General features: G+C 38.2%; 2 protein-coding genes across 4 annotated transcripts in view; one reads left to right on the top strand and one right to left on the bottom strand.

Moving 5' to 3' along the window:
- galnt13 (UDP-N-acetyl-alpha-D-galactosamine:polypeptide N-acetylgalactosaminyltransferase 13) overlaps positions 1–16,868 on the bottom strand; it is a 35,676-nt gene extending 18,808 nt beyond the window's left edge. For 2 of the 3 annotated variants that reach the window (XM_005918249.3, XM_042219191.1), the window contains exons 1-5: positions 16,407–16,868; positions 10,753–11,033; positions 6,232–6,400; positions 3,758–3,924; positions 2,678–2,885 (exon numbers count right to left, since the gene is read on the bottom strand). In XM_005918249.3, the coding sequence (XP_005918311.1) occupies positions 2,678–2,885; positions 3,758–3,924; positions 6,232–6,400; positions 10,753–10,894 (686 nt within the window). In that variant the 5' untranslated portion in view covers positions 10,895–11,033; positions 16,407–16,868. The remainder of the gene's footprint in view (positions 1–2,677; positions 2,886–3,757; positions 3,925–6,231; positions 6,401–10,752; positions 11,034–16,406) is intronic. The other variant, XM_005918252.3, reaches the window with a different exon arrangement.
- A 2,158-nt stretch (positions 16,869–19,026) lies between these two features.
- Positions 19,027–20,170, top strand: rprma (reprimo, TP53 dependent G2 arrest mediator candidate a). Its single transcript, XM_014332343.2, has one exon. The coding sequence runs from the start codon at positions 19,294–19,296 to the stop codon at positions 19,600–19,602; it is 309 nt and encodes a 102-aa protein (XP_014187829.1). The 5' UTR covers positions 19,027–19,293; the 3' UTR covers positions 19,603–20,170.
- The last annotated feature ends 6,282 nt before the right edge of the window (positions 20,171–26,452 follow it).

The following is a 26,452-nucleotide window of genomic DNA, read 5'->3' as shown; positions in this document are numbered from 1 at the left end:
TTAATCGTAAAGCGCTGCAATCAGCTGAACATTCACGTTTTGATTAATCAATTAACTGGTTAGTCTTTAAAAAGTAACAAGAAAATTAAATCATCAAAAGTGTTGTTCTCCTTTTGTCCACTCAGCTGCTGTAATATAAACAACATTTCTGTAAAAACAGAGATGAATCCCTGTTTCAACTTATGAAATACGAAGTCAAAACAGAAGTCATTTAAACCCTAAACACAAAATAAAGACAATATATTGAATATTAGGTGGAATATATAATAGCTTAATATGTTGAATTTATATCCAACAACATTTTTAAGGTGGAACTGGGGGAACGAGATTTGTGTAACAGTTTGAAGGGCAGAATGACACTGTGTTTTAAAGGACAGGGATCTGAGAGGCTGATTGGCTTTGGAGAAGGAGTCAAGAAGATTACGGGATCAGAGGGGATGACGACAAAATTAAGAATGAGTGGAATTTAAAATAGTGGGAAAGCGGAAGTGACCAAAGAAAAGATCAACAGTGACAACAAAAACACCTAGAAAAGCAGGCACATGGAATAACACAATAATTTCATTTCTGAAATTATGCAAGCAATATTCAGAAAATCCAGGGAGATCTCGGTACACAAGGGACACGGAGAAAACCAATATTGAAGCTTGAATATTTTGAATTTGCCCTCAGGCAACACTGCAGCAGAAAAAAAAGAAAAAAAAAAGAAGCTACAATTCTGTAATGGAAATCACTTCACGGGCTCTGAAAATCATCGCAACTGAACGCAATTTTATCGCAGCTAAAAATTTACCATGCAAAAAAAAAAACGGAGCCCGAGCTCATTTAAGATGGATTGAGAGGAAGTAGGTAAACTGTCAGGTGGTGTGATGGAAATCACAGATCCTGCATCCTATGGGATAAAGAGGAAAAGGACCACCCAACTTATTACCAGCACAGTTGAAAGGCTAAAATCTTATGGGATATATTTTTAAAAAGATATATTCTATGTTTTATATGCTGCCATCCAGACAATGTCTATGTTTATTTGATCGAGACAATTAAGTAAGACTGTAGCTACCCCACAATAAGAGGTTTTATTTAAACATTTTACATATTATACATTGAACAAAATCGAACACAGGACCACCGAAATTCTTGGGCAGCTGACAAACAACAATAAACATTCTCAGTTCTGTGTGTTGGAAGACAATGTAAATACAGTTTCTTGGAATCACTGCATTGTTTTTATTGAAGGGCGGTGCAGATGTGTAGGAAGCAGGGTTGCACAGGTATTATTTTGTAAGATAAATGCATGTACTTCCTCTCAGGATAGTCACAGACAAAATTATTTCTTTATCAAAAAGAGCAGATCTGGAAATTTAATCTTTGAACATACAGTGTAATTTCTGCACCATCTCAACAGTCTGCACTCAGACTTAAAGACATCAATACATGTGCAGCAGCATTCAGTAAAAGTGTAATGGCTCCATAATACAATATTCGGAGTCATATGATACCAATTTCCTCCTGAGGGTAAATTAATGTGTCTGACCTCAGATAAGGTAAGAATCACAAGAGGATCATCATCATTCATTACTGTCACACAGAAACAGTGGATGGCATAATGGTGTCTACAGAGCATGGGCAAATGCCTTATGTAGTATCTTAATATTTTGATAAACAGCATAAATTAAATGAATTGAGTTTTACAGATGCAGCAAACTCAAACCTTTGCCAACTTAATACAGATACTGCATAAGTCATATAGTGTTGACATGATGGCGGTGTTACTGTAATTGTCATGGTCCCAGGATTCTTATTTGTTGGTGGTTTTGTTTATTATTACAGTTTCTTTTTTGATGCTGTGATTATTTTGCTTTAATGACTTTCTTGTATAACTTTACTGAAATTTCCCAGTATTTGCCTTAGTGTAAAGCTGCTGTGTGTAGGTGTGTGTCTAATCTCTGCATTTATTAGCCATTTCCCTTTTTTCCCTGTAATGATTCGTCTCCGGTGTTTTGGATTTAGTCTTACTTCCCCACCTGACTCGCTGTCTTTGATTATCTTCACCTGTGTCTCGTTACAGGGCTGTGTCCACTTTCCCTTAATTATAAATACTGTCAGATAAGTGTTGTTGTCTTCCCCTCTGTCCCTGTCTGTGATCATCACCCGGGTGGTTTTGTCTTCATGCTCTTGCGGCTTAGGTTTTGTTTCTCTTCGTGTTTTGTTCTGTGGACGTCTGCCATCAGCCTAATTAAACGGCTTACCTTTTGTTAAACCCTGCTGCCTCCTGTGTCTGTTTTTTGGGTTCTCAACCTTACACTCTACACAGTTTGCATAACCTGCAGATTGACAGAAGCTATCTTTTCCTTTGAGGTTGCAGCATAATTATTATCTCATATCAGCAGTGCCAGGCAGCGTATTAATAACTGAAAGTTTGCTTTCCCATCAGTATTCAGATAGTTTTGGCTCAAGTACCCAGTGATGCAACCAAGGCGAAATATGATAACAACTGCAGTAATAAAGCCTTTTTAGGGCTCAATAGTAACGCTAAACTGTCAAAACAATAGGAGGTTTTGCAGTAGTGTGGTGCACTGCTGCAAAAACGTCAAACATATGTGTGATTTCCTATCAGTGCCTTCAAAAAAACAGCATTAAATTCAAAATACTTAGTGATGTCAATTTTAGCTCCTACCTGTCCTCTTTGATGCGAGCCAGCAGGGGCTCTAGCCAGCCAACAGTACACTCGCAGTGAGCATCAAGAAAGGTGATGACCTGACCGGTGGTGGCGGCTGCCCCCCTCAACCTGGCTCTGATTAGACCTGAACGCTGCTCCATCCTCAGGATCCTCACCGGCACCTCCAGAGTACGCACATAGTTCTCCAGTTTCTTCTTTAGGAAATCTGAAAGAAATTATGCAAAAGAAAATTCATAACAAGTTAAATATGGACAATATGATGATGAGATTTCAATCAGGTCATCAAATTATCAATTCGAGCTAGTCAGCTTATGTCCAGCTGAGAACTTATGGATTCCAAAATAAAATAATAACATTTGAAAACCAGGTTTTTAGCTACTACCTATTGGGATTATATGTCATATTTATGGGTTACAGAACTGCAAATTAAAAAATAAGGTAAAGGTAGTAAGACCATAATTACTTGAGCACATAAATATTGTTTCTTGACTCATCAGAGGTGGATGTGCCACCTAAAATAATAGCATAACCAATAAAGGAAGAAATTCTTTACTTACATGTCTTTAAATATTTCACGATTCCTTAAACTGTGATATGGCTGAATCAAAACCTGGAAACCCGACCGTTATTTCTATAATGCTCAAAAATGTACTTATCAATGTGTTTTTACTTGAGTCTTCAACATCACACTCCTCATTTGTTTTTTCCAGGGTTTAGTGAGGAGTTCTCAGAGTAAAAAACCCCAACATTATGTAAATTTGAACCACAAACGTTCCATTTGGCTTTTTTATTAATCTAAAAGATCTTAAATGGTTATTTGAAGATTACAAGAACAAATGGGACTCACAGCCTTACATCGAAGGTTAATTGGTGTATTTATTCATCAGGTTCTAAAAATAAATACTAACACCATAAAGTCCTTATGTTGTAATTTAAAAAAAAAAAAAAAAAAAGCTAGATTAGCTTTAATTTAGCTTGCTACACAGCCAGAAACGTGGATCCCTTTTATCATAATCATCCTACAGTACTCCATCACATACATCCTGTATACTTTGTTAACGTACACAGATTACAAACCTCGCTCGCTGGCATCATCAACTAGGATAATTTCCACCAGCAAGTGTTTAGGAGAGCGGTTGATGACGCTGTGAACAGTTCGCAGCAGCGTGCTCCATGCCTCGTTGTGAAACACGATGACAATGCTGGTGTTGGGCAGGTCATCTGAGTACACTTTGGTCTTACAGCTGACAGAGTAACACAGGGGGGGAAAGGCAAATCAGTGACATAAGACTTTACAGAGGAAAGTTCCCTTAGATATGCAGAATCAACAAACTAGGTGAAAAGTCAGAGCTTTAATAAACCCTATTAATTTAAATCCATATCTGCTGGCAGTTAATTTAAAGAGTGTTTTTGTCCTTTGTTGATAAAATAACATTAAATTTTTATTTTTTTATAGTTCAAATATTTCACAAATATTTTAACTATACTGGATGTTTTTCATACTGATAATTATTAATATGTAATCACCATTTTACAATATATTAATCTTAGACTGTTTAGATTTTTACACTGACAATTGTTGGAGATTGCAGATTATTGTGTAACAATATGTATTACTGTATAACAAATTTTAAAAATATTATTTCATTTTTTGAAAGAAAAACAATTATACTTTTAGTCTCAAATAATTTAGTCCTGTAAAATTACAAGCAGTGACAATTAAAGTTTCTAAAAGGTTAATATATGGTAAAACTGTAATGTTACGATAGCTGATGATCTGATTATCATTTGTTATAATCTTTGATATTCTGTTTATTAAAGGATTCATACTTTGAAAATGTATCCCAAAACTAAAATGGTCATTTACAATGACAAACATAATTTCTCAATATGTTTGAACCACTGCACAGAGCATCTAATCTGTTGCTGTACTACTACTGAGTTAGTTTCAAAATGCAGCCCATTATTTTGTATCAGAGAACATAAAGTTCCCAAGTGTTATCCAGTTTCGCCATCAGTGCAAAAACACTGTCACAATAGGTTTACTGAAAGATATTGAGAAAGAAAGTAGAAAAAGTTAAACCAGTGTTGACAGCTATGTCAGCATGTCCTTGGATTAATGTGACGTCTGTCAAAGCCAAAGGGTGTGAATGTGGGACGGTGCTGTAGTCAGGGCTGTTGAATAAAGAATTAGCTACATTACAGAAGAGGATGTGGACAGTGAAGGCAGCATGTATGGCTAGAGGAGGTGGTGATGTGGGGGAGGGGGTTACCGGAGCAGGCAGCATTGCTAGTTCTGTTCTGTCTATTCAATGTGACAGCACTGACTGACATAACTAGGCCAGGAGGCTGCCTTGAAGACATAATGCTGGTGAAATTTTGCACAGCTCAGCTGTGCGCTGTAATAAAGATGCTGTATTATTTATATGGACCCATATTGGGCAGAAATACAGAGTTCACATCATCTGAATGTTCAACTTTTTCTCTCTAATATAGATCTTCTTTTGCACTGTATAAATTTTTATGTATTGTATTTTATACAGTTTTTCCACATCCCAGACAATCTGGAGTCGTCTTCTTCTTGAAACAGGCAAAAACAGGAGCTAAAACAAAAAGAATGTAGGAGTTTAGAAAGATAATTTTGTGGCTTATTTCTCATTTGACAGGTAGAGACTCTGATAACCACTTAATGAAAAGTGCCGTGAAGAACTCAACTGGAATAGTTAAACATGAATCGCTTGGATATTGTCTCCGCACTAGGCAAACGTCTGTGCATATCAGCAGCCTTAAATGAATGTGCCCATGTTTCATACAAGATGCATTTTGAATTTTCATTAGGTGTTCAAGAGGCTCTTGAATGACAGTAAACAAACCCTACTCCCATTCAAATGTCAAGCCTAATGCAAAACGCGAGGGACCTAATAGATCCTGCATGGAAATGATAGTCATTATTAAAGATATCTTTCACAGTGGGTACAGTTGTTATTACTAATAACATGTAATGGACCCAACTGTTTAAATTCTATTTAAATTATCAGAAAACTTTTCTTACATTTCCTTAGTTTCTGCAGTCCTTATGAGACTAGATAAGCATCTTTCAATCAATTTGAGAGCATAATTTCTTGATTTCACTTTCAGATATCATTAAGCTCTCTCTGCAGTCTCCTTTGCACTCAAATAGTCTCCGTACAGCTTCGTTCAGCTCTTGCTCAAAACTGTAAGTGCGTCACATACTTGGCTCTGGTTTTTGTGTAGCGGCTTATCACTATAAAAATTCCTCCAAGAATAAAATGCCAGATATGGTGTCGACCATGGAAGTCACCTCTGTATTCTTACCAGGCTGTTTGCTTTGAGTAGAGTGAGTCAGTCTTGTTCTATTATTCTCTGTTGCTTTCTCAGTAACTCTGAGTTAATTATATGTTAGTAAAAATCTGACAAAAAAAACAAAAACAAAACAAACCTCTTAGCAATGACGGTAAAAACATTATGTGCCATGAAATGTGATGGATATCAAAGATCTGCTGTTAGTGAGGACACACGAGCCTACGCACCCATCCAGCCTCACATCTGGCAGACTCCTGTTGAGTGCAATCATATCACTGGCCATCAGATTGAACTGGTTAATCTTAAAGAGCTCCTTCATTTTCTCCTGGTCATCCTTAGGGATGTTTACCGCTTTGCCCATCTCACCTGGACCCTCGTGGCTCCGTGATATCACTGCTGTAACATAACAAGGACACCACAGAAAAATATTTGATAAGAAAACATTTTTTCTCACCAATGAGGCAAAAAATTAACATCAAACTGCATCATAAAACAAATCCTACTGCATAAAAAATGGACTCTGTGGAACAAGGAGAGTGCAGAAAAGCGTGCGTGTTCTATTTCTGTCCACTTTGTAAATTTTCTAAACTCATATAGCACCCAGAGCATGAAAACCTAATTTTCCAGATCAATGTGCATGTGCGTTTGATAACAGAAATAAATGTACTGGCAGCTGGTGTTCACATATGAACAGTACATCATGTTCACAATTATTACATTATTATAATACTGTATATACACAAAAAAAAAAGTGAAAGCCTCTAAAAGCCTGTGCTATTAAAAGCAAGGAAAAATGTGTTTCTTCAAACATCAGTGCATGCTCAGCAGAGAAAAACCTTTAACACAGTGACAGTGCATCCACTCCGCTTAAGCTCTCTCCTGGTGGTTCTGGCTTAGGCTGACAGGGTATTAAGCACTGTACACTTTGCCAGCTATATTTAATTTAAAAATTTAATCTATTAGGAGGTTTTGAATTCAGAGATTTAGGCCGATGTATTAATAGGTGAAAAAAAAAGCAGCATGACAGCAAAACAATTGCTACAGTTTTTGCTATGAAAGGCCTGGAAAATATCAGAATTGCTACTGGTGCTGCACAGCGCAAGCTTCTTTCACCGAAGGTAAATAACCACCCATTGATTTATGGCTCTGCTCTCTCTCACTCTCTTTCTCTCTAATAATCTCTTAGAACAGAGGCTGTGATTTCCATGAAAGGGGGACACATAGTTCACATTAGCTGCATGGCCTCCTGCTAAGAGGATTTCCTAAGACCCCTTTGTGGAGACGGACTGGGATCGGTCGGATTGTAACCTAAACTGATCCTGGGTTTTCTTTATAATGCTGCTGACACTCTTCATTTGGACACCAACTGACATCTGATGGACACAGCTCTCGAGCTGCATGACTGAGCATCAAAACATTCTCAGCCTGCTCCAGCCATACTCCAATCCATCATTCTTTGTGTGTGGATAAACGTCCTGCAGAAAGAGAGAGAGCACCAAGCAAACCATCGATAGTAGTTTGGGTTTCTAAAGAAATTGTAGTGAAATTGCCAGCTGCAAAGCTGAGACTGTGCAATATTGCTTGATAGATGGATGGCGGCCAAGCAGCAGTGCAATGACTAAAAGCTGGAAGCTGTACAGTACAGGTTTGTGTTATCTGAAAGCTAATTTGTACTGCCTAATTTATAGCGGCTGACAAAGTATTAGATATGCTAATGTGAAAATAGGGTTAAAAGGGCAAATGAAAGGCAGCAAAAGGTGCTAAAATGAGAGTTAAATGTGTAATTATGTGTAAATTCTCAATATCCAACTTAAACTATACAGGTAAGAGTTGTCATGTTTTGATTGTTAGCTACGAACCATGTGCACTAAACACATCCGTGCATCTTTGTTGTGAGCTTTGTGTTGGCATTGTGATTTTTTTTCCAAAGCCTTCAATGGTCATAAAGCTTGTCCTAGTGGAAAATGCAAGCTGGAAGGGACATCTTTTAATAGTCTTCCCCTACTCTGTAGGCACCAATTAGCTTCACTTCACATCATCGGTCACTTTCTTAAAGGAGCCCATAACATTTGAAGGGCCTGATAATCTATCAGTCTCTGAATTATCATAAACTGACACTCCCTAATGACACTTCTTGACCTGGTTTCCAAGTCCTTATCAGTTGATTAGGGCCCAACTTCCTAATGACGTTCTGAGCCCGAGTCAGTGTACGCATGGATAAGTGTTGAAACAGTCTGAACCCAGGATTTTAACAAAAGAGAGAACCTAGAGGCCTAAAGAAACACTTCAACAGACCAGTGCAATTAGCAATCTAATTAAATTGCTTGGTTTTCTAGAATATTTCCAACCTTCTGTAATGCTGTGGTAGCTAAATCAGAAAGAAAGGTTCTGGAAGAGAGAAAGATGTAAAAGTGGAATATCAGAACAGTAGCCAACATGCTATTTAGGCAATGCCAGGTAAGAGAAGAAGCCACAGCCGAGACCAACACACACGTGAGCGTGCAGATTTTGTGCAGTCATCATCACATGGCTCCTAAGGTTCCCCTGTTGTTTTCATTCTCGTTTACGTAGAAAAAGATCTGTGTAGTGTTACACAGTTGGAGTCTCCTCCTTAGGCTCAATCCATTCTTTTTCATCCAGACATTACCTCCTCTTCTTCCCTCTCCTGCTCTGCTCTGCTTCCTGCCTGGCACAGCTGCCATTTCATTAAAGATCAGAGGAGCTCCTCTTGAACACATAACCACAGAAGACCATGAACACACATCACACAGAGTACTTCTACACGTCTCTGATATGTACTTTAACTGTAACTCTCTCTGGTGGTACATGACAGGTAAGGGGCTTTGTTCATAGAAAGATTCCAGCCAATTAGAATTAATGTACCATCTGTGAAATGTAAGTACACAGAACTGGCTTAATTATTCTTGGCATAGATGTAACACACATTCCAGGAAGATTTTGGTCTATATTGATATGACAACATCATACAGTTGTTGCACATCCAAGAAGAGAATTTTCAGTTCCACCACATCCCAACGTTGCTCTATAGTAGTGAGATCTGGTGACAATGAAGACCATTCACAGCTTGAGATGATCTGAGCTTTGTAACAAGGTGCATTGTCCTGCTGGGAAATGCCATCTGAAGATGAGCACATAAAGGAATAGATATGATCAGCAACAATGCAGAATGGAGATCAATCAAGTGAGACCATGCGAATTATAGGAAAACAGGAAACTGAGGCTGACTTGACAAGAGTGGCACCCGGTGTGGTCTTCTGCTTCATGGTTTGACATGTAATAACGCACCCTGATTCTACCAGCCTAAACCAGTGTGGCCATTTTCCTCTGACCTCTCACATCAACAAGGTATTTTCACAAAGACAACTGCAGCTCATTGGAGATTTTCTCTTTTTTGGACCATTTTCTGTAAAGCCAAGTTTATGAAATCTCCCCATCTGCCACCAACAACACCACCAAATTCAAAGTCACTTAGTTCACCTTTTTGCTCCCATTCTGATGATCCACTTCAGTGGGTCATCTTGACCATGTCTAAATGCACTGAGTTGCTACCACTTGATTGGTGTCATTGATTACACATTTTGTTTATCAAGCTGTTGCACTGGTGTACCAAAGCAGCCATACTCCTGATAACCTAAAACTGCCTTGTAGATATTTTTTAGAAAGAAGAAATTTGTTATGGAGACATATACAAAACTTATTTTTATATTAAACTGCAAGAGATATGAATTTTCTGTCTGAAGTTAAGCATTTTAAAATCATATTCTATAGGGAATACTTAATCGGCCTCAAGCAGTCATTCGTGGAACCCCAAGGGCTTCATTATTCAGCCTCAGATCTTGTTTTGTCTACTTAACATACTAACACGTGCTTTATTGTGTTTTCAGCAGGTTTGCAGTACTGACAAAGCAAATTTTTCATGCAAGACTTGTTTTCACTAATGTGAATCCAAGCTAAGAACTATTTTAAACCCAAAATATAGCAGTGAATTTGTGCTAAACTAAAAATTATATTTTCATTTGACAGCTGAAAAAACAAAATAAAACAGGGGTACACTAAACAAGATAAAACTTGAAACACCTGAAGAGACATTGCAAAATCCAGTGTTTGACAGCAATCCTAAGATATAGTTATTATACACAGAAAATCCTGCGATTTTAAATGCAAAATAACATCCAATGTAACTGCCGACTTTTGTATGGTAATGAGACAGTAACTTGGAGCTCAGCATCATTCTAACCTTAAAAGCAGATTACTAAGCTTCTTAGAAACCTGCTTACTTGAGGACATGTGAGGAAATTAACTCTCCAAGAGGAAGTGTGTTAAAGTGATTTGAGCAGCACACCTTTATACAGAAAAGCACAGTTTTACAACAACAACAAAAAACTCAAATTTCATCAGTTTTGTTTCATAGTCCATTTAGCAAAAAAGACACTACATCAGAAATGTCTAATTCCTATAAATGTATTAATGTTTTTGTAGTTATAAAACCAGAATTCCTACCTTTTCTTACATTACCATCAACTATTAACTGTTTCATACGTTTTATGTGTTTTTCTGCTCTTTCAGGCAAAGCTTTCCCCTCAGTGAACACTGTTTTAATAGGATTTGTCACAGATGATGAATATTTTACACTCAAGTGAAATTTTAGAAGGTATTATTGTCTCCAGCTTACATTCTCATGCATGTTTGATACAAAATAACAGGGAAATTCTGCAACATCAACTTACCTCGAAGAGCAGGGAGCAGCGAGCGGTCCTTCCTATCATCACATTTGTTACACTCGCTGAAGTACAACAGCAAGAACACATCCACCAGCACCCACACTAAAGAGGTGGTCAACACCACCTTGCAGTAGACAAACCGTCGCATCACCTCTCTAGGATGACAGCCAGGCAAGTTGATAGCGAGCACTTAGGAGCGCTCAGGCTGCCAGTGAAACATCTGAAGTCCAATGACAGGGTGAAGTAACAGGGAGGAAACCAAGCAGGTTTGACCGCGGGGCATCATCCTTCAGGAGATGGGAGAAGAAAAAAAAAAAAGAGGACAGAATACTAAATTTAATGTGAAATGACATAATAGTTTAAGTATTCCTGCTATGAATCCAACTGATATCAATCCTTACAATAAAATGACATAAAATGCAAAGGAGGAACTACATTAAAGTAGATCAATATTAACCTCTTTTAACCTTTCTCAGGCTTCACTTTATCAGTTCCATTGCTCTGTTAGCATTTCCAGTAGCTACTTAAAAGACCTGCAAAAACATTAGTATGAGTATGACCTGCTAAACTTAAGTAGAATTTCTATGATCTTTCTAAGATATTGATTGATCAGCTATAATCTAGTAATGACACTGCTTCTTCACTGTTTTAGGAGGAGGACCATTATAAAGCTCAAATATTTCCTTTTGTAATTTATTTTGTAATTGATCTACTTTTTGCTTTGAGTCATTGCCCTAGAAATGTTTAAAAATATCCAGGGGGTCTTATACAAGCTGCGATTTCTTTTTTTACTAGTGGTTCAGTTTGTGGCAAAACAACAATGAAGTTCATGCATAAGTTTAAGAAGTAAGCTCTCTATTTACTCATCTGTGTGTTTGACCTGCTAGTCCATTCTTAAAACACTCGAGTCGGTCTACATCACTTTAGCCCATTCATTTTCCCACCTTCTACAAGCTAGTGACCCACTTTTTCCATGTCCTTCTGATCTCAGCGCTCGTCTATCATTCTGCCTTTTAGAGTCTCATTCGTGCGACCTGCCTCCTCCCTGCCTCCACCTAACTAAAAGATCTTCATTTAACTTTTCATTACTTCTTCTCCACCGTCACCAGCATCTGGGTTCCAGGGGATCCTGTCCCAGCATTGTTGGGACTCCACTCTGCTATATGGAGTCACTGTAAAAGTACACCGCTCTTTCAGTTCAATGGTTTTCATGTCAGGACATAATAAACATATGGTGAGATCTGCCAAAACCAGCTGTTAGTTTCTGTGGAGCAGTAAGGATGCACTTGCATGTGACACAGTGCAACAGCTGAGAGGACCACCAGGCTACACCCGATGAAAAATGATCTTGCTTGACAGTAGCCTGTTTTGTATTCAACTGTATATCGCACTTAATTTTTCATTTTTTTCTAAGCATGACCTCCCTGTACTGATTTTTGCTAATCATATTTTCTTCCGGTGAAGTATAACTGACAGCATATACAGACAAAAATATACAATGCAACAAATTCCTTTGTTGGATTATTTTTTCTTGTTCAGCTACACGAGTGTGACTTCAGTGTCTGATCAGGTTTTTTGATAGGAACATTTTCGTAGTGGTCCCCTACGCTTTGTTTTGGTGAACTTTGGGTCTTCGCTTACAGTGAAGAGCTTTCATGCTAACAGCATGTAAGTGTGTGGCTGTGAGTGAACACTCCATGTTTTTTATCACTATTTTTTCACTCGCCACATGTTATGCAGGAAACCCATGAGCTACATCTCAGACTCAGTTAAATGTTTAAGTTTAAGACAATATGTTTAGAAAAAGACTGAACAAGAATGGCTTATTTGGAATGGCTTTTTCTCTCAAAAAAACAAAAAAAACAAAAACATGTCAGCACAGCCTAGCTTTGCAAAATCTGGAACAATTTCCTTTGGACAGATGAGACCAAAGTGGAGATGGTTGCACATAACCACGTTTGGTGAAAACTAAACAGAGCAAATCAGCACAAACATGTCATGCCAGCTGTCAAGTACGGTGATAAATTGGTGATGATTTGGGTTTGTTTTGCAGTCAGAGGATCTGGGCACTTTGCAGTCATCGAGTCAACCACAAACTCCTCTGTATGCCAAAATATTCTAGAGTCAAATGTGAGGCCATCTGTCCGACAGCTAAAGCTCAGCCAAAATTTGGTCATGCAACGGGAAAATCATCACAAGCACAGCAGCAAATCTACAGAATGACTGAAAAAGAAAACAGGCTGTACCTTAAGAAAACTGTGCATGAACAAATATCTGCAAAACTAAATGAATTGAAGCAACATTGGAAAAAACAGTGGGACAGAAATCCTCCACAGTGATGTGAGAAAGTGAACAAATAATACAGTTATTGTTGCTAAAAGTTGTTCTATAAGCCACTAAATCATGTGGGTATGTAGCTTTTCACACACCGATCTGCACTTCAGTTCATTTTCTGTTAAAGAAATAATAACACAGCGTACTGCAATTTGTCATGTTTTATAGGTCATCTGAGGTCGTATTTACTTAACTTTATGATCTGGTAACATTTACATGCTATGTAAAACCATAGAGTGTAAAACTTAGGGCATACTTTCCTTTTATCATGACTCTAGGTTCAGCTGAGTCTAATTCACTTTAAATTATATAGCGCCAAATCACAACAACAGTTGCCGAAAGAAGCTTAATATTGTCAGGGAAAAGACCCTATAATAATAGAGAGAAAACAGAAAACCCAACAATCAGACAGCGCCCTGTGAGCAAGCACTTTTGCGGCAGTGGGAAGGAAAAACTCCCTTTTAACAGGAAGAAACCTCTGGCAGAACCAGACAACCAGACAGGGGCGACCTGTTGGGGGTGAGGAGAGGAAGACAGGGCAAAGACATGTGGTGGAAGAGAGCCTAGATTAATAATAACTAATGATTAAATGCAGAAATGTGTATAAACACATAGAGAGTAAAAAAGGTGAGTAAAATAATAGCCAAATAGCTTATTACTCAAACTCTGTGCTTCTATAAATCACGGTCAATTCTCAAGCAATCTTTGCTTCTCTACAGGTGTTTAACTTTACTGCAAACATTTTCTAATTATAACTAATAATGATGAGCAACATATGAGACAAATAGCACTACACATAGTATATTTTCTTCATACACGGTTCTCATTTTCTATTTCCATTCTTTATTGCTTTTACAAGAATAATAAATAAATAAAAATTAAAAACTGAGGAATGAAGGTCAAATCCAGTCTCCCACATTGGACTGACCACAGTCCCTTCGCATTCTTCCATTTGAGAGGATGAGTGAATGCTCATTTCCCTTGTACAGTCTTCACCCACTTCATCAGTAGTGCTGCTAAGACCATCTGGGATGCTTAAATACCAGAGGCAATTTGCAGAGGTTAAATATCTCATTGGCATGGAAAGTGCGCCTCACAATATTTCTGATGAAAGACAACATAATTTTCTGTCTAAAAGGATACTTGACTGAAATTATAGGTTTTTGTTAACTGAAAGACTTACGAAAGTACAATCTGGATGATATTACAGTCATGAATAACGCTTTCATTCAAATACACAAACCAAGCACAGAAATGGTCAGGAGTTTTTTGAACATCTGTAACAAAATACACCACAGTGCTTTTACATTACTCTGGGTAGTAAAACAGATCAAAAAGATTGGATGGTCTACCGATTGTTTCCAGCCTAGGATGATGTGGTACATCCCATGTATTAAAGCCACACGAGCCTCTTGATATTCTCAAAATGTAAAATACATTAAACATAGTTTCCATAAATAACTATGCATTTAATTGCCAATGCATTTAGATACAACTTACCTGAGTAGTTACTTTCATAACTAGCTGAAAAACGCCTGCAGAGGAGTAAGGACAGATTTCCTTATCTTTCGCATGCAGCATGGTAAAGACTTTGCACTACACACACACACACACACACACACACACACACACACACACAAACACACACACACACACACACACACAAACACACTCACACACACACACACACACCACACACACACACACACACACACACACACACATGACACACACACACACACACACACACACCTCTGTGCCCCCTGTCTAAATGTCCATCACAGAGGCTGACACGCTTACCTTAGGCTAACTCTTATCTCATTCAAAAACAAGGCAGCCTCTACCCAGCTGCATCAAGACTGAAATCACAGTGCAGTGGATGATTTCAGTCACTCAGACAGAAACTGCACACTACTCACTAAAGTAGATGGATGCAGTCTACACTTAATGACTGTAATGAACAAAACTGTGACATTAAAAGCGAAACACAAGTCTGCATCTAGCATATCACCTCCACTCACACTGTAGACAGATCAATGATGATTCTGCCTTTATGATGTCTGTTTGCATCTCTAACCATCTGCTTTGCTGCATGTGTGTTACAAACATATTTGGGTGACTATGACTGCACCAGCCACACCACCAAGAGTTTGCTGGTCTGAAGAAGTCTGACTCAATTAGTCCCACCATCTGGAGAGATGAATATTTCCTGTCTGCTGTGCACAGCTCTAAAAATACATGTCTACATTCTCGACTTGAAGCAATTTTTTTTTCTTTCAATCTTTTCAATAGGAGTGTAAACCACTGGCCATTATTAACTGCTTCTCAAGTGACACTTAATTGTGTTGTTAGCAACACTCTTTGTTGTGAAATGTCTGGTGCAGTGCTACAAGTTAAATTATGTATTCCTCGCCCATTCAACAGGAGTGCTTCTACTGTATGCAAATGAAAGGCTGTATACTTAAGCTGCCAAACTGCGTTTCACAGTAATATAATTGGACACGGCTCACATCAGCATCTGACAATGGAACTGTGACAGTAACAGGAGACTAAAAATTTAATAAATTAAAAAAAACATAACATTTTTGCATGAATCTTTTTCTCCTCCACATTTACAGTACAAACCCTGCTGACCATCAAAGCACCCACTGAGGTTTGAGTGCTTTCTTAGGAGTAAGAGAGACGAGGCCAGCTAATAATTGACTTTGATATTTTCCCATCACGCACCTGCATCTAAAAGGTCACAAGCATCATGTAAAGCTGCAGTACTTTCTTAAGTGTTAAATGAAAACTGTATTTGTTATGTATGGTAAAAGAAACAAAAACTGGCATACAAACAATTAATAATTGGGTTAAACATATTGGTACAAACTGGAAGTCACACTGGCAGTGGCACTGAAAAATAACAATACATACACTGATCTTAGATTGCCCACTATGCATATGCAAGAGATTGTGGCAGCAGAAAATCATAGGCTTACTGGAAGAAAAGACTCCATCTATATAGCTCACTGTGGTGGTCTTAAAAGTGTTGATTACCCTCAATCTGTCAATCTTTCATTCATGTTCAGGTACATTAGGCCTTGGCTTCAAAGACTGGTTTATTAATTGTTAGATGTCACATGAACAAGACGACAAATACTGTAAGAGCAGCCAACCAAAACCACTCATTTTATGGTAATATAGATTAAATCTAAACTATAACCAAGCTCTCGACCACATTAAGATCACGGTTTAATGGTGTGATGTGTAACCATAGGAGCCAAATTTTAGTCTTGCTATGCAAGGTGTGCACGCAACAGAAAACGGGGACACTCTTTGCTTACCTAAATTATGGATGGAGTGAACCATTGACCTGTTCCTGACTCGCTCCCGGGCAACGTGTTGAACGTGGACGACATACCCAAATCTACTGCTAATTACTGGTTTAAAAAAACGGGGCCAAATTTACCGCGCGAGCGCATAACATCTCGTAAAAAGACACCTAAGTTGCAGTCCATCTCAGCGCAGAGTAGTCCAAAATCCAGTCCGTCCAGTAAACCTTCTCATGGTACCTGTGTGGACTCCTTAATGTGATAAGTCTCCGGCTGAGCCGCACTAAACCGGTGGATATGAAGAGTCTCCATTATTTTTCCCCTTTTGCGTTTAAATGGATATGCGGTCACTGCAACAGACGCCTCTCTCCGCGCACCTGTTTTCCGAGTGAATATTGTAACGCTAAGAGGACAGGCTGAGATAATAGTCAGCACAATCTAACCTCAGCTCAGACCGACCTGCATATATACAGAGTCTCCTCTCTGATTGGCTCACAGCGACGTCGCTCACGAAATCCCTTTGAAGTAGGGCTTCACGGGCGTCTGGTAAATGTAGGCGCGTGCATGCCACCAAATATAGTGTTTGTTTTTTTTAAATCATATATTAACATACATTTATCGAAATACGCTTAATTTGATTTTAGATACTTGAATTTTTATTTTGTTTTAAATTCGTTTTCACGGAATCTTCTCAGACGTATATTAGGAGGTCAACTTGATGACAGTTATTTCCCATACTTTTCATTTAGCATAGGTTACCTGCAGCAAGAAATACAGCTATAAAAGCAATCAAAAGAAACGCCCAAATACCTATGCTCTTTGTGAAATGATCTTTTATTGACATTCTCGGTTTTAACTTTGTCCTAATATTCTGAACTAAGCCTGATTCCTCGTGTGGTTTTGTAGTTTCGCCTTTATAAAGCTTATAAGCAACTGTTAGAGCGTTTTCCTGTTTATGTTTCCAGTAGGGACAAGGAGAAAGCTGGTTAAAATGCACTATAAGGCAGATTACACCCGGTCAGGGTCTAAAGGTCAATTCACTGAAAATTTCCAAACGACACAGACACTTGTGTACATCACAGCTATTTTGAAGCAGACTTTTGGTGGATCGTGTTGAACAATGCTGCCATCTACTGTTATTGATAAGAAACTCGGTTTTGCCCCTGGGCAATTAGCCAGATAAAATCTAACCGAAGCATTTAATAAACATTCAGGGAATCATAATAACTCTGATGTACTGTCAACAATGTGCAGCCACAGACTCCAAACTCTCCTTTATTGCTATTTCATTTACCTCAGCGACAATAAAGAAGCTGCAATAAATACTGCAATCTGTTTTCTGTGAAATAAATCTGACTTCCGTTCATATCTGCAGTGTATGCAGATGAACACTGGCTTCAGATCAGACCCAAATTATCCACTAGATGTCACTACACGCCCTCCTTGAGTTAGAAAGTAATAAAAAAATTTGAAAATAATACTTCTATTATCATTAGTAGTAGTAGTAGTAGTTTTAAGACTTCGAGTAACTAGATGGCTTTGGGGAGTATGTTTTTCTACGACAGCTGAAGTATAGTATAAAGTTTTTTTTCAAGTTTTAGAGTGAGCTCTACTGGCTGGGTAATTGTGAGGGAAATGTAAAGTAAAACTCAGTGGAAATAACCTGAGTTTTGAACTCAAAACTTTATTTAAAAAAAATTCAGAAAGGATTCCTTTTATTGTTTATGACAGGCCAAAGCTGCGAGGTGTGAGGCATCAACCTCCTAAAGGCAAGATAGGAAAACACTGTGCTATAAGCAGGCCTTTTGCGTGTGGCAGTGGAGAAAACACTGATTCATATTATTAAATTTGCCTCCAAGCCATTTCAGGGTCCTCATATTGTGCATGTTGGTTCACTGTCATGAACAAAGCCATTGTTACAAACATCTGTAACACTTGTGTTCTTATTATTATCACGTGGAGCTTAAATCAGCCAGCTAAGCATCCAGTCTGGGCGGCTTTAGATCATGTGTAGGAGGGAATATATTTTGGACTTTTAACTTATATTCATAGGTTTCAGCTTTTCCGGGTAATCTGATAATCATCGTTGCCATTCATAAAAAGGAATTAAGTAACAGATCAACAATAACAATTAAAACTACGGATATTTCTCTCTCTCTTTCGTTTTTTGCTTGCTTTTCAATTCACAGACAAATTCATCAGGACTTTTTCTGTAATTTTACGCATGTATTAACTACATCTTACTACATTTACTACATCATTTACTTCATGTAGAAAAACCGAGACGTGCTGTTTCAGCTGCAACACGCATTTGTAAAGCTTATGAAGCTCACTTTGCATTCGTATATTGAACAGTTCTGGTCTTCAGTATGGCTGCATGAACACGATGCAAGCTGCTCTGGCCTCTCTCTGACACGGGGTCAGCAAAGACCTGTCAAGGTTTTGAATGAACCACCAACTCAGTAAACCATGCATGCATACACACACCAACACACAGATGTCCGCAAACACCCAAACATACGTAACAGACAGTACGTAATGTCCTACATACATGCACATTAGTAGCACGCATGCGGTCCGGTCGTATGGTGGCGCTCTTGCTGTGCCTTCCTGCCACTGGAAAACAGCGACAGTCTGGCTATTTAACGGCGGGGCTGGTGGCTTCATTCCGCTCTGAAACTGGCAGCACACCACATGAAATCCCCAGTAATGCGATGCCAAAGCAGCTTGTTAAACTCAAGAAGAGCGCTGTCTGATCTGAGGGAACTTGTTCAACTCGCCGCCTCCTCATCTTCACTTTTCACTTGATGACAATTTCTGCCGGATCGTGCCCAGCGCGTCTTTCTCTCTCCGCCTTCCGCATCTGTCGCACTGAAAGTTTGGTTTTGCGAAAGTAGACATGAATAACACCGGCTTCAACCAAACAGAGAGCGGCCTATTCAACAAGACAGAGGAGTTTTTTTGCTGCAACTTTTCATCCGTGGTGACTGATAATGGCTTTGTGGCAGCCGCTCCGGATGAGAGGAGCCTCTTCATCATGAGGGTGGTCCAGATAGCTGTCATGTGCGTTTTATCCCTCACGGTGGTGTTTGGCATATTTTTCTTAGGCTGCAACCTCCTCATAAAGTCAGAGGGGATGATTAACTTTTTGGTAACGGACAGAAGACCGTCAAAAGAAGCGGAAGCAGTTATTGTTGGAGCCTACTGACTGATAAAGACATATACAGTGATCACACTCTGATCAGATGGCCACAGATCGGAGACAGTGTGATGATCAGCCGCCAAAACCGGGCCCCGTTTTCATAATGGTACTTAGAAAAAGAAACAAGAACTCAGAGGAGCGGTCACCTTGCAAGAGGTAACTGAACTCTGCTGGTGGCTGATACTCACGGGGTGGGTCTACCTTATTTCTGGTGGCCTTTAAAGCCAAGAAAGACTCATTCATCTTCTAGAGGTATAGTGCGTTTTAAGCCTATTGTTGTATTAAGTACTGTAGGCTATTTAATCACGCACTGTTGTCATTTCAGTATAGTTTCCCTGTTTGTAAAGCAGCATCCTTTGTCAAAATAGTGGCAAAGTCTTTGTATTTGCTGCTTAGAAATACCTCCTTGCATCGAAAATGCAAGGGCAAAATACATGAATGTTGTATGCCTCTGCATGCAACATGCAGCTCTCTATTTTCTGGTGACAGTTGTTTGCGTGTCTTTGTCGGCGGCGGTAAAAGTCCGTAATGCTGTGTATCATGTTCATTTGAATAAATTCATTCTGTAATTAAAGTTTTCTTCTTAAGATCTGCTTTTCTGTCATATCCTCCACCACGCCCTCTGCTAAAGTAACTGAGATCTCAGAAGCTAAAATTACAGCAGGAGAAAGAGCTCTTTGATTCATACTGTGATAATGACATGATGTTAAAATACAACAGAGGGTACTGATCCCGATGAATATATATTTTTAAGCTTTATCTATATCTATGAAGAGTTGTACAGTTACAGGGAACAAAGAAATAGCTGCTTTTCCCTCTTTTGATTTTTTAAATTAGATTTAGATTTAACATCTAAATATGAATTATTTTACCCAAAAGGATGCCTTAAAAATGCTCTAGAGTCCAAGAAAAAAAAGCCTTCCCGCCTTCCCAAGAGAGCCCTGTCTGGGTCAGATTTTGATCCATGCAGCTTTTTACATCCTTCCTCCTTCTGCCAAAACATCTGTTATGCTCATCCCCTGCTTCACCTGGATTCTACCTCCCCTGGAGCCTTAAAAAATGACTTGCTTTCTCAGTTCAGAGAGGATGAAGCTATCGGACAATACGCTGCTGTCTGATTGCCCACCTGTGCTCCGCTCGCAGTTAAATAGAATCAACTTACTTAATTTAAAATGCCCTTCACCCCAGTTACTCCATCTGTTTTACCCTTTCTGATCTATGCATCTCGTCTGACACGGCCTTACTTGTCTGATGAATGTTTGTCAAGGTGGAAACTGTCTCCGGCCACATTTGCTGTCCTCATGCTGGATCTGAAGAATTCAAGCAAGCACTTATTTTACTAATCGTGCTGAGGAAAAATAAATGAGTAAGCAGTAATTAGATTTTATACTCTTATAGGTGGAAGACCTACACATGGGTTACATGAAATTAAAACAACTGCTATCAAATATGGCACAATCCAGTAGAGTGGCAATAAATGCTGCATTTGTGAAGCTTATGATGTTGACTTTACTGCGGCTATATTTTATAGTCTTCAACAGTGGGGGGCAAATATTGCCTAGATTCTTTAGAAGAGAGGAGTTTAATGAAAAACCACCAAAAACAACAGCTTGAGAAATTGCAACAACTCTCGGAGTCAGCCTCCACAGAAACCCAGAGCTGGAAATCTTAAATATACAGCTGAGCTGGGTTTAAAGGGTTCATATTCTGTTCTTGTCTTGCCTTCTTCAAATTTCTAATAAGAAATAACTGCAAAAGCACACAATCCTGGAAGGTTATTCATAGCAAGTTAATAGGCTTCTTTACATGTAAAATTCACACCCCATAAATTTACCTCTGAATAATTAAGCCACATTTAGTTTTTCAAGCTGAGCAATAGATTTTTTCACATTTTCACCTCAGGTATGACTCTCTGTAGTTAGAGCAACACATTAACAAAGCAAATGATGCAAAGAGAAACATGTCTTTCTCTGTTAATAACAGCATGAAGTGTTATTAATATAAGTAAACATAAAACATATAAACACAAACATTTTTTTGGCCTAACTGAATATGGAATACAATAACAGTAAAAATGCAGCAGGTATAATTGTATTTGTATATATGACTCCAAGCGTTTCTCTTTTCTGTGATTGCTAGTGCTGAGAATAGCTCTCAAATATTAAATATCCAGCAGAGAACAATCTTCTCTCTGCAGCTGAGCTGTAGTTAGTTTATCCCGCAGTGCTTCATACACATTTATATAGGCTGAAATCTGGCTCATTTTAGACATCCTGAAAGAAGCAGATCTAAAGTTGGAAATTCAAGTTTAAATACTATAATTTTTCTTCTTATTTAGGATTTTACTTTGGATTTACCACTAGAGGCCATCTCAAAGAATACACACACCTGTCACACACCAATGCTGAGGGAGATTTAGGAGATTCTAACAGCAAACAGTCATCTATACCGCCGGCCTTCCTGCTCTCAGCAACCTGATAGTTCCCCGCAAAGCTTATGTTAAAGTCCTCTCGATATATCTAGGCACACATTAAGAGTTTTACTCGGTGTAAAACAAAAGCACCAAGCTAGGGCTTCATAACATGGTTCAGTTTATAACTTGATGTTACCTGGTTTTGTGTTAATCATCATTTATTCACAAAGTGTTTGGGATTTTAAAAAAACAAACAAACATGTTCTTATTTTGTTAATACACTTGCAGTCTGGTTAGAGTAACTTATATCACAACCGCAGCACAGGTAAAAACAGCATTAACTCACTTTATCCCATGTGGACTGTATGCCAGCTTTGTTCAACTGTGACTGCATCTGCAGGGTGTTGATTGTGGGCTAAAAGAGGCTTCGGGTCCTGACTCGCTCTCATATGATTGGCTGGTAAGCAGAGATTCAGTCGATGAACTGGATAGTGACTAAAAGCTCCAAATAGCAGCAAGGCACCACAGCCACCTCCTCGGTTTACTCCTATTCTCCCACAGCTTTATTCCCATTCAGTTTATTTTATAGCCGTGATGTGGGAGAAATAAATCTGTTAATGTCGTCTTATGTTTATCTCATTGAATTGTGGTTTGATGAAGTTTTTCTCTGCTGTGTCTTTAAACAGTGAGATGTTTCTTCTCAAAACTACTCAGGCTCAATGTAATTCTTTATTACTTTCCCATTTTTAAAGAGTAGGTACACTGAAATAAGAGTGAAAATTAAAATGTGAAACACATTTTAAAAAGAGGAAAAAAACATAAGCAAATTTAGCCAATTCTCTATTGCTGAATGTGATTAATTTAATTGTATTTAAAACAAAATAGTGTTTGTGCCCATTTCAAAAGAGTTAGGACAGGGGCTTGTTTATATCTACAATTCACTTCTTCTTTGAAAAACCTTGCATAAGCATCACAGGCAAGAGATTTAACTCGTACTATATTTTTATTACAGATACATGCTGCTGCAGCATGTGCAGAATCTGGTTTGACATTGTCATTCAGAAATAAGCAAGCCTCATCTGGGTACCATATGACACTCCTAAATCTGTATATAATGCAGTTTACACCCAGAATATGATATTATTTTAATGCAGTGTTATCCAAGGGCCTTAAGATTACAACCCTTCTGTATTGGTTTTCACCCATATCACTTGTATGTGGACAGATTTTTAAAGATTTTACATACCACAGCTGAAATCTACTGAAATCTAGACATTTAGACATTTTATTTTATCTTTTATTTTCCTAAAATCTCAAAGTATTTACCCACACCAACTTTCACAGAGACCTGAACCCCCCTTTATCTGTACTTCTGAAAAACACAGGATTTATGGGATTTTCTTTTTATATCCCGTCATTTTCCTAATTAGCGTCATTAATTGTGAGACGTTCTACCAGGTGTTTCTTTTGCAGTATTTTCATACCAGTTTTTTTACAATGTTTGTCTTGCACCCAATTCCAACTGAAAAAATTTTGCATTTTATCTTTGTTGTGCTATTAAATCAATGTAGGGATTTGCCAGTCATTTGGATAGGGTTTTTTTTAGCATTTACCACAGCCTTCTTGCTTCTTTGGAAACATGGCTGGAAAAAAGCTGAATGCAGACTATAAAATGCAGATATTTTCATCAACAGTAAAATGTATTCGGTCTGAACCAGCTGGTGCAGATGTCATGAGATGCCAAAATCTAACAAAAGCAATAATTGTGGAAGACAAGTTGTGATAAATCCACGAGGACTAGTTCTGGAGACTGATTGCATTACTTCACATCTCGAACAGCAGTTATAGGATGAGTCATGGCTCTGTTGTACTGTTGATTGTTTCACACTGAAGCATCACTGGGATTTAACATCTGAGGAATCCTGCCACTAACACTTTAGTGTAATCCAACGTGTGTGTGCATACATTACTGAAAGAGTAGGAGCAAAAGTCTGTTCACTTTTAGATTACTCTCAAGCTGAACAACTCGTTCACTTTTTGTTTCTTGAAGTGCAGCTGGTAATGAGTAATGCAAAATCCCAACTTGGCTGAACATCACAGCTCCATGAAGCATCATTTTCAGTTTACGGAGTGACTTTAACTGCTTAATGCTGTTGTGTTCATTCATGTCAGGTTCCCGTTTTTTGTGAAAAACCTCTGATTAAGTTACGGTTCAAGCAATTTTACCACACAATGTAAGGTTTATGGCATAGCTGCCTGAAATTAACACCATTGTTAATTATTGAAATAATTTTTTATGTTTCTGTGTGCCAAATTACAGCTATTTGCTTGCACTCCTGAACAGGAAGAAGTGGAGGAAATTTGATTAATTTCATAGAAATCCAGTGTGCCTGCTCAAATGTGGGTATAAAAACATGAATTCAGTTAGGTTTTGTTTTTTGACTAATATATAACAATATGATTTATAGTTATAAACAAGTTTTTGACAGATTTCTAAAACATTTGTTGCAGAAATTTAACAAATGACGGGTTGTTAAGAACGCTAACTTGGACAAAACAATAACTGACTGACAAGACCGACAAGATTACTATCTCATAATATAAATGCTAGAATCTATTTATTAATCAACCAACAGGAATACCACATGAGAGGTACCCTGACACTCATGTTGGTGTGAAAAAACAAAGCAAGTCCAAACCCAAAAGCTCATACACTGCATGTGCTAAACAAGAAAGAAAATCTCATTTAGTTTGGCCAGCAGACGCCTTGTTCGTAGAATGTGTCTTCCAGCTGTTATCATGGCTGCATCAAGGAGGAGATAATACAGGGATAGAGAAACTGCATCCATGCATGCTAGCCTACAATTTAATAAGTATTATCATCTCTCAGTCTACTTACATAAAACTTGATGTTGTGTATGCAGGTTTGTTATCCATGCTGGACAGCGTGGCCTGCAATAAACTTATAAGACTTCTGAAATCTGACAGTCAGTTGGTGCCTTAAAAAGTAGGTTAATATGAGTTTAAGGACAGAGTTGGGATAAAGGTGTGTGTGTGCATGTGTGTGAGTGTGTATTGAAGAAGTAATCGGGTATTTCTATTTTCTAAATAGACACTTGTTAAGTTTTGTAACAGGATCTTACACCGGTTGTGATGCTATCGTGTTGGGAAAATCCACAGTGATAATAAAAAGAACCTGTCAACGTACTCAAAACCTCTTTTGTGACAACGGCCATAATAAAACATCAATAAGTGAAAGACATAATAAGATACATTATCATGTAAATAAATCTTTAAACATTTGATAAACTTACAAATACAGTCAAAATTTAAAAACAATGTGGGAAGAAATGTGAAGTGTCCCTTTGTAAAATAAAATGTCCCCTTACTCAAAATTTGTGGATGCTCTCAGTGCTCTCTGCCAGCTCATATTTGACCTGTAACGCAACAAATGGGCCTTTTTTTGAAGATCTTTACTAAAATGGTGAAAGTGAAAACACATTTTTGTTGTTACATCACTGTTAAAAAACCTGCTTCTGAAGATTGACATGAACCCTTGTTTCCAAAAAAGAAAAAAAAGCAGAGTGCTTTTCACATATCTAAACTTGAAAACAAGTCAAATGTGACCCAAACACAATATAAGCGTTCCTCCCTTGTAGTTTTAGGCTGATCGACCACCTTAATCTTGATTATCCTCACTCCATGAGGCAACATCTTGCATGGACCTACAGGCTGAAGGCGATTGATGGTCATTTTATATTTCTTCCTTTTCCGGATAATCGCACTAACAGTTGTCACCTTCACATCAAGCTTCTCACTGATGGTTTTGCAGCCTATTCCAGCTTTGTACAGGTCTGCAGTCTTGTCCCTGATGTCTTTTGACAGCTCTTTGGTCTTGCCGGTGGTTGTGGAGAGTTTGGAGTGGAAGAAACTGATTATGTGGACGGGTGTGTTTTATACACATAGCATTTTTTATTTATTTATTTATTGTGATTGATTGATTGTAATCACAAAAAAATCAGCACACAGCTGATATGTAGGATTCTGGATGAGTTGTAGGGGTTTAAATTTCACTCAGTGAAATACAAATCAGTTCATAGCTTTTATTTAATGTGATGGGGGTTTTTTTGAAATTTTTGCTTAATATTCTGTCTCTCACCATTAAAATGAAACTGCCATAAAAACTAGAGACTTTTCATTACCTTGTAAGTCAGTAAACATACAAATTCAGGAGGGGATCAAATAATTATACCCCCCACTCGGAAGACAGACAAAAATGCACCTGCCAAAGTACACACAGCCACCTTTGTCATAGATGCGGCTGTGGTAGGTGTACCCAACACAGCGCAGTCACAAATAGACTCACAAGGTAAAAGCAATACCAGCTTTGCTATGGCAGCTTGTAATTAGAGGATACATCAGATTTTGCTAAACCAAACAATT

This window comes from Haplochromis burtoni, unplaced genomic scaffold (genome assembly GCF_018398535.1).
Source record: "Haplochromis burtoni strain Fernald_Lab_line unplaced genomic scaffold, NCSU_Asbu1 Contig_29, whole genome shotgun sequence".
Taxonomy (NCBI): Eukaryota; Metazoa; Chordata; class Actinopteri; order Cichliformes; family Cichlidae; genus Haplochromis; species Haplochromis burtoni.
This window is presented reverse-complemented; position numbering and strand designations above follow the sequence as displayed.

Bases quoted from the DNA above. Each gene is read 5' to 3' on its own strand.
- rprma (XM_014332343.2), top strand. From the start codon at position 19,294: ATGAATAACACCGGCTTCAACCAAACAGAGAGCGGCCTATTCAACAAG.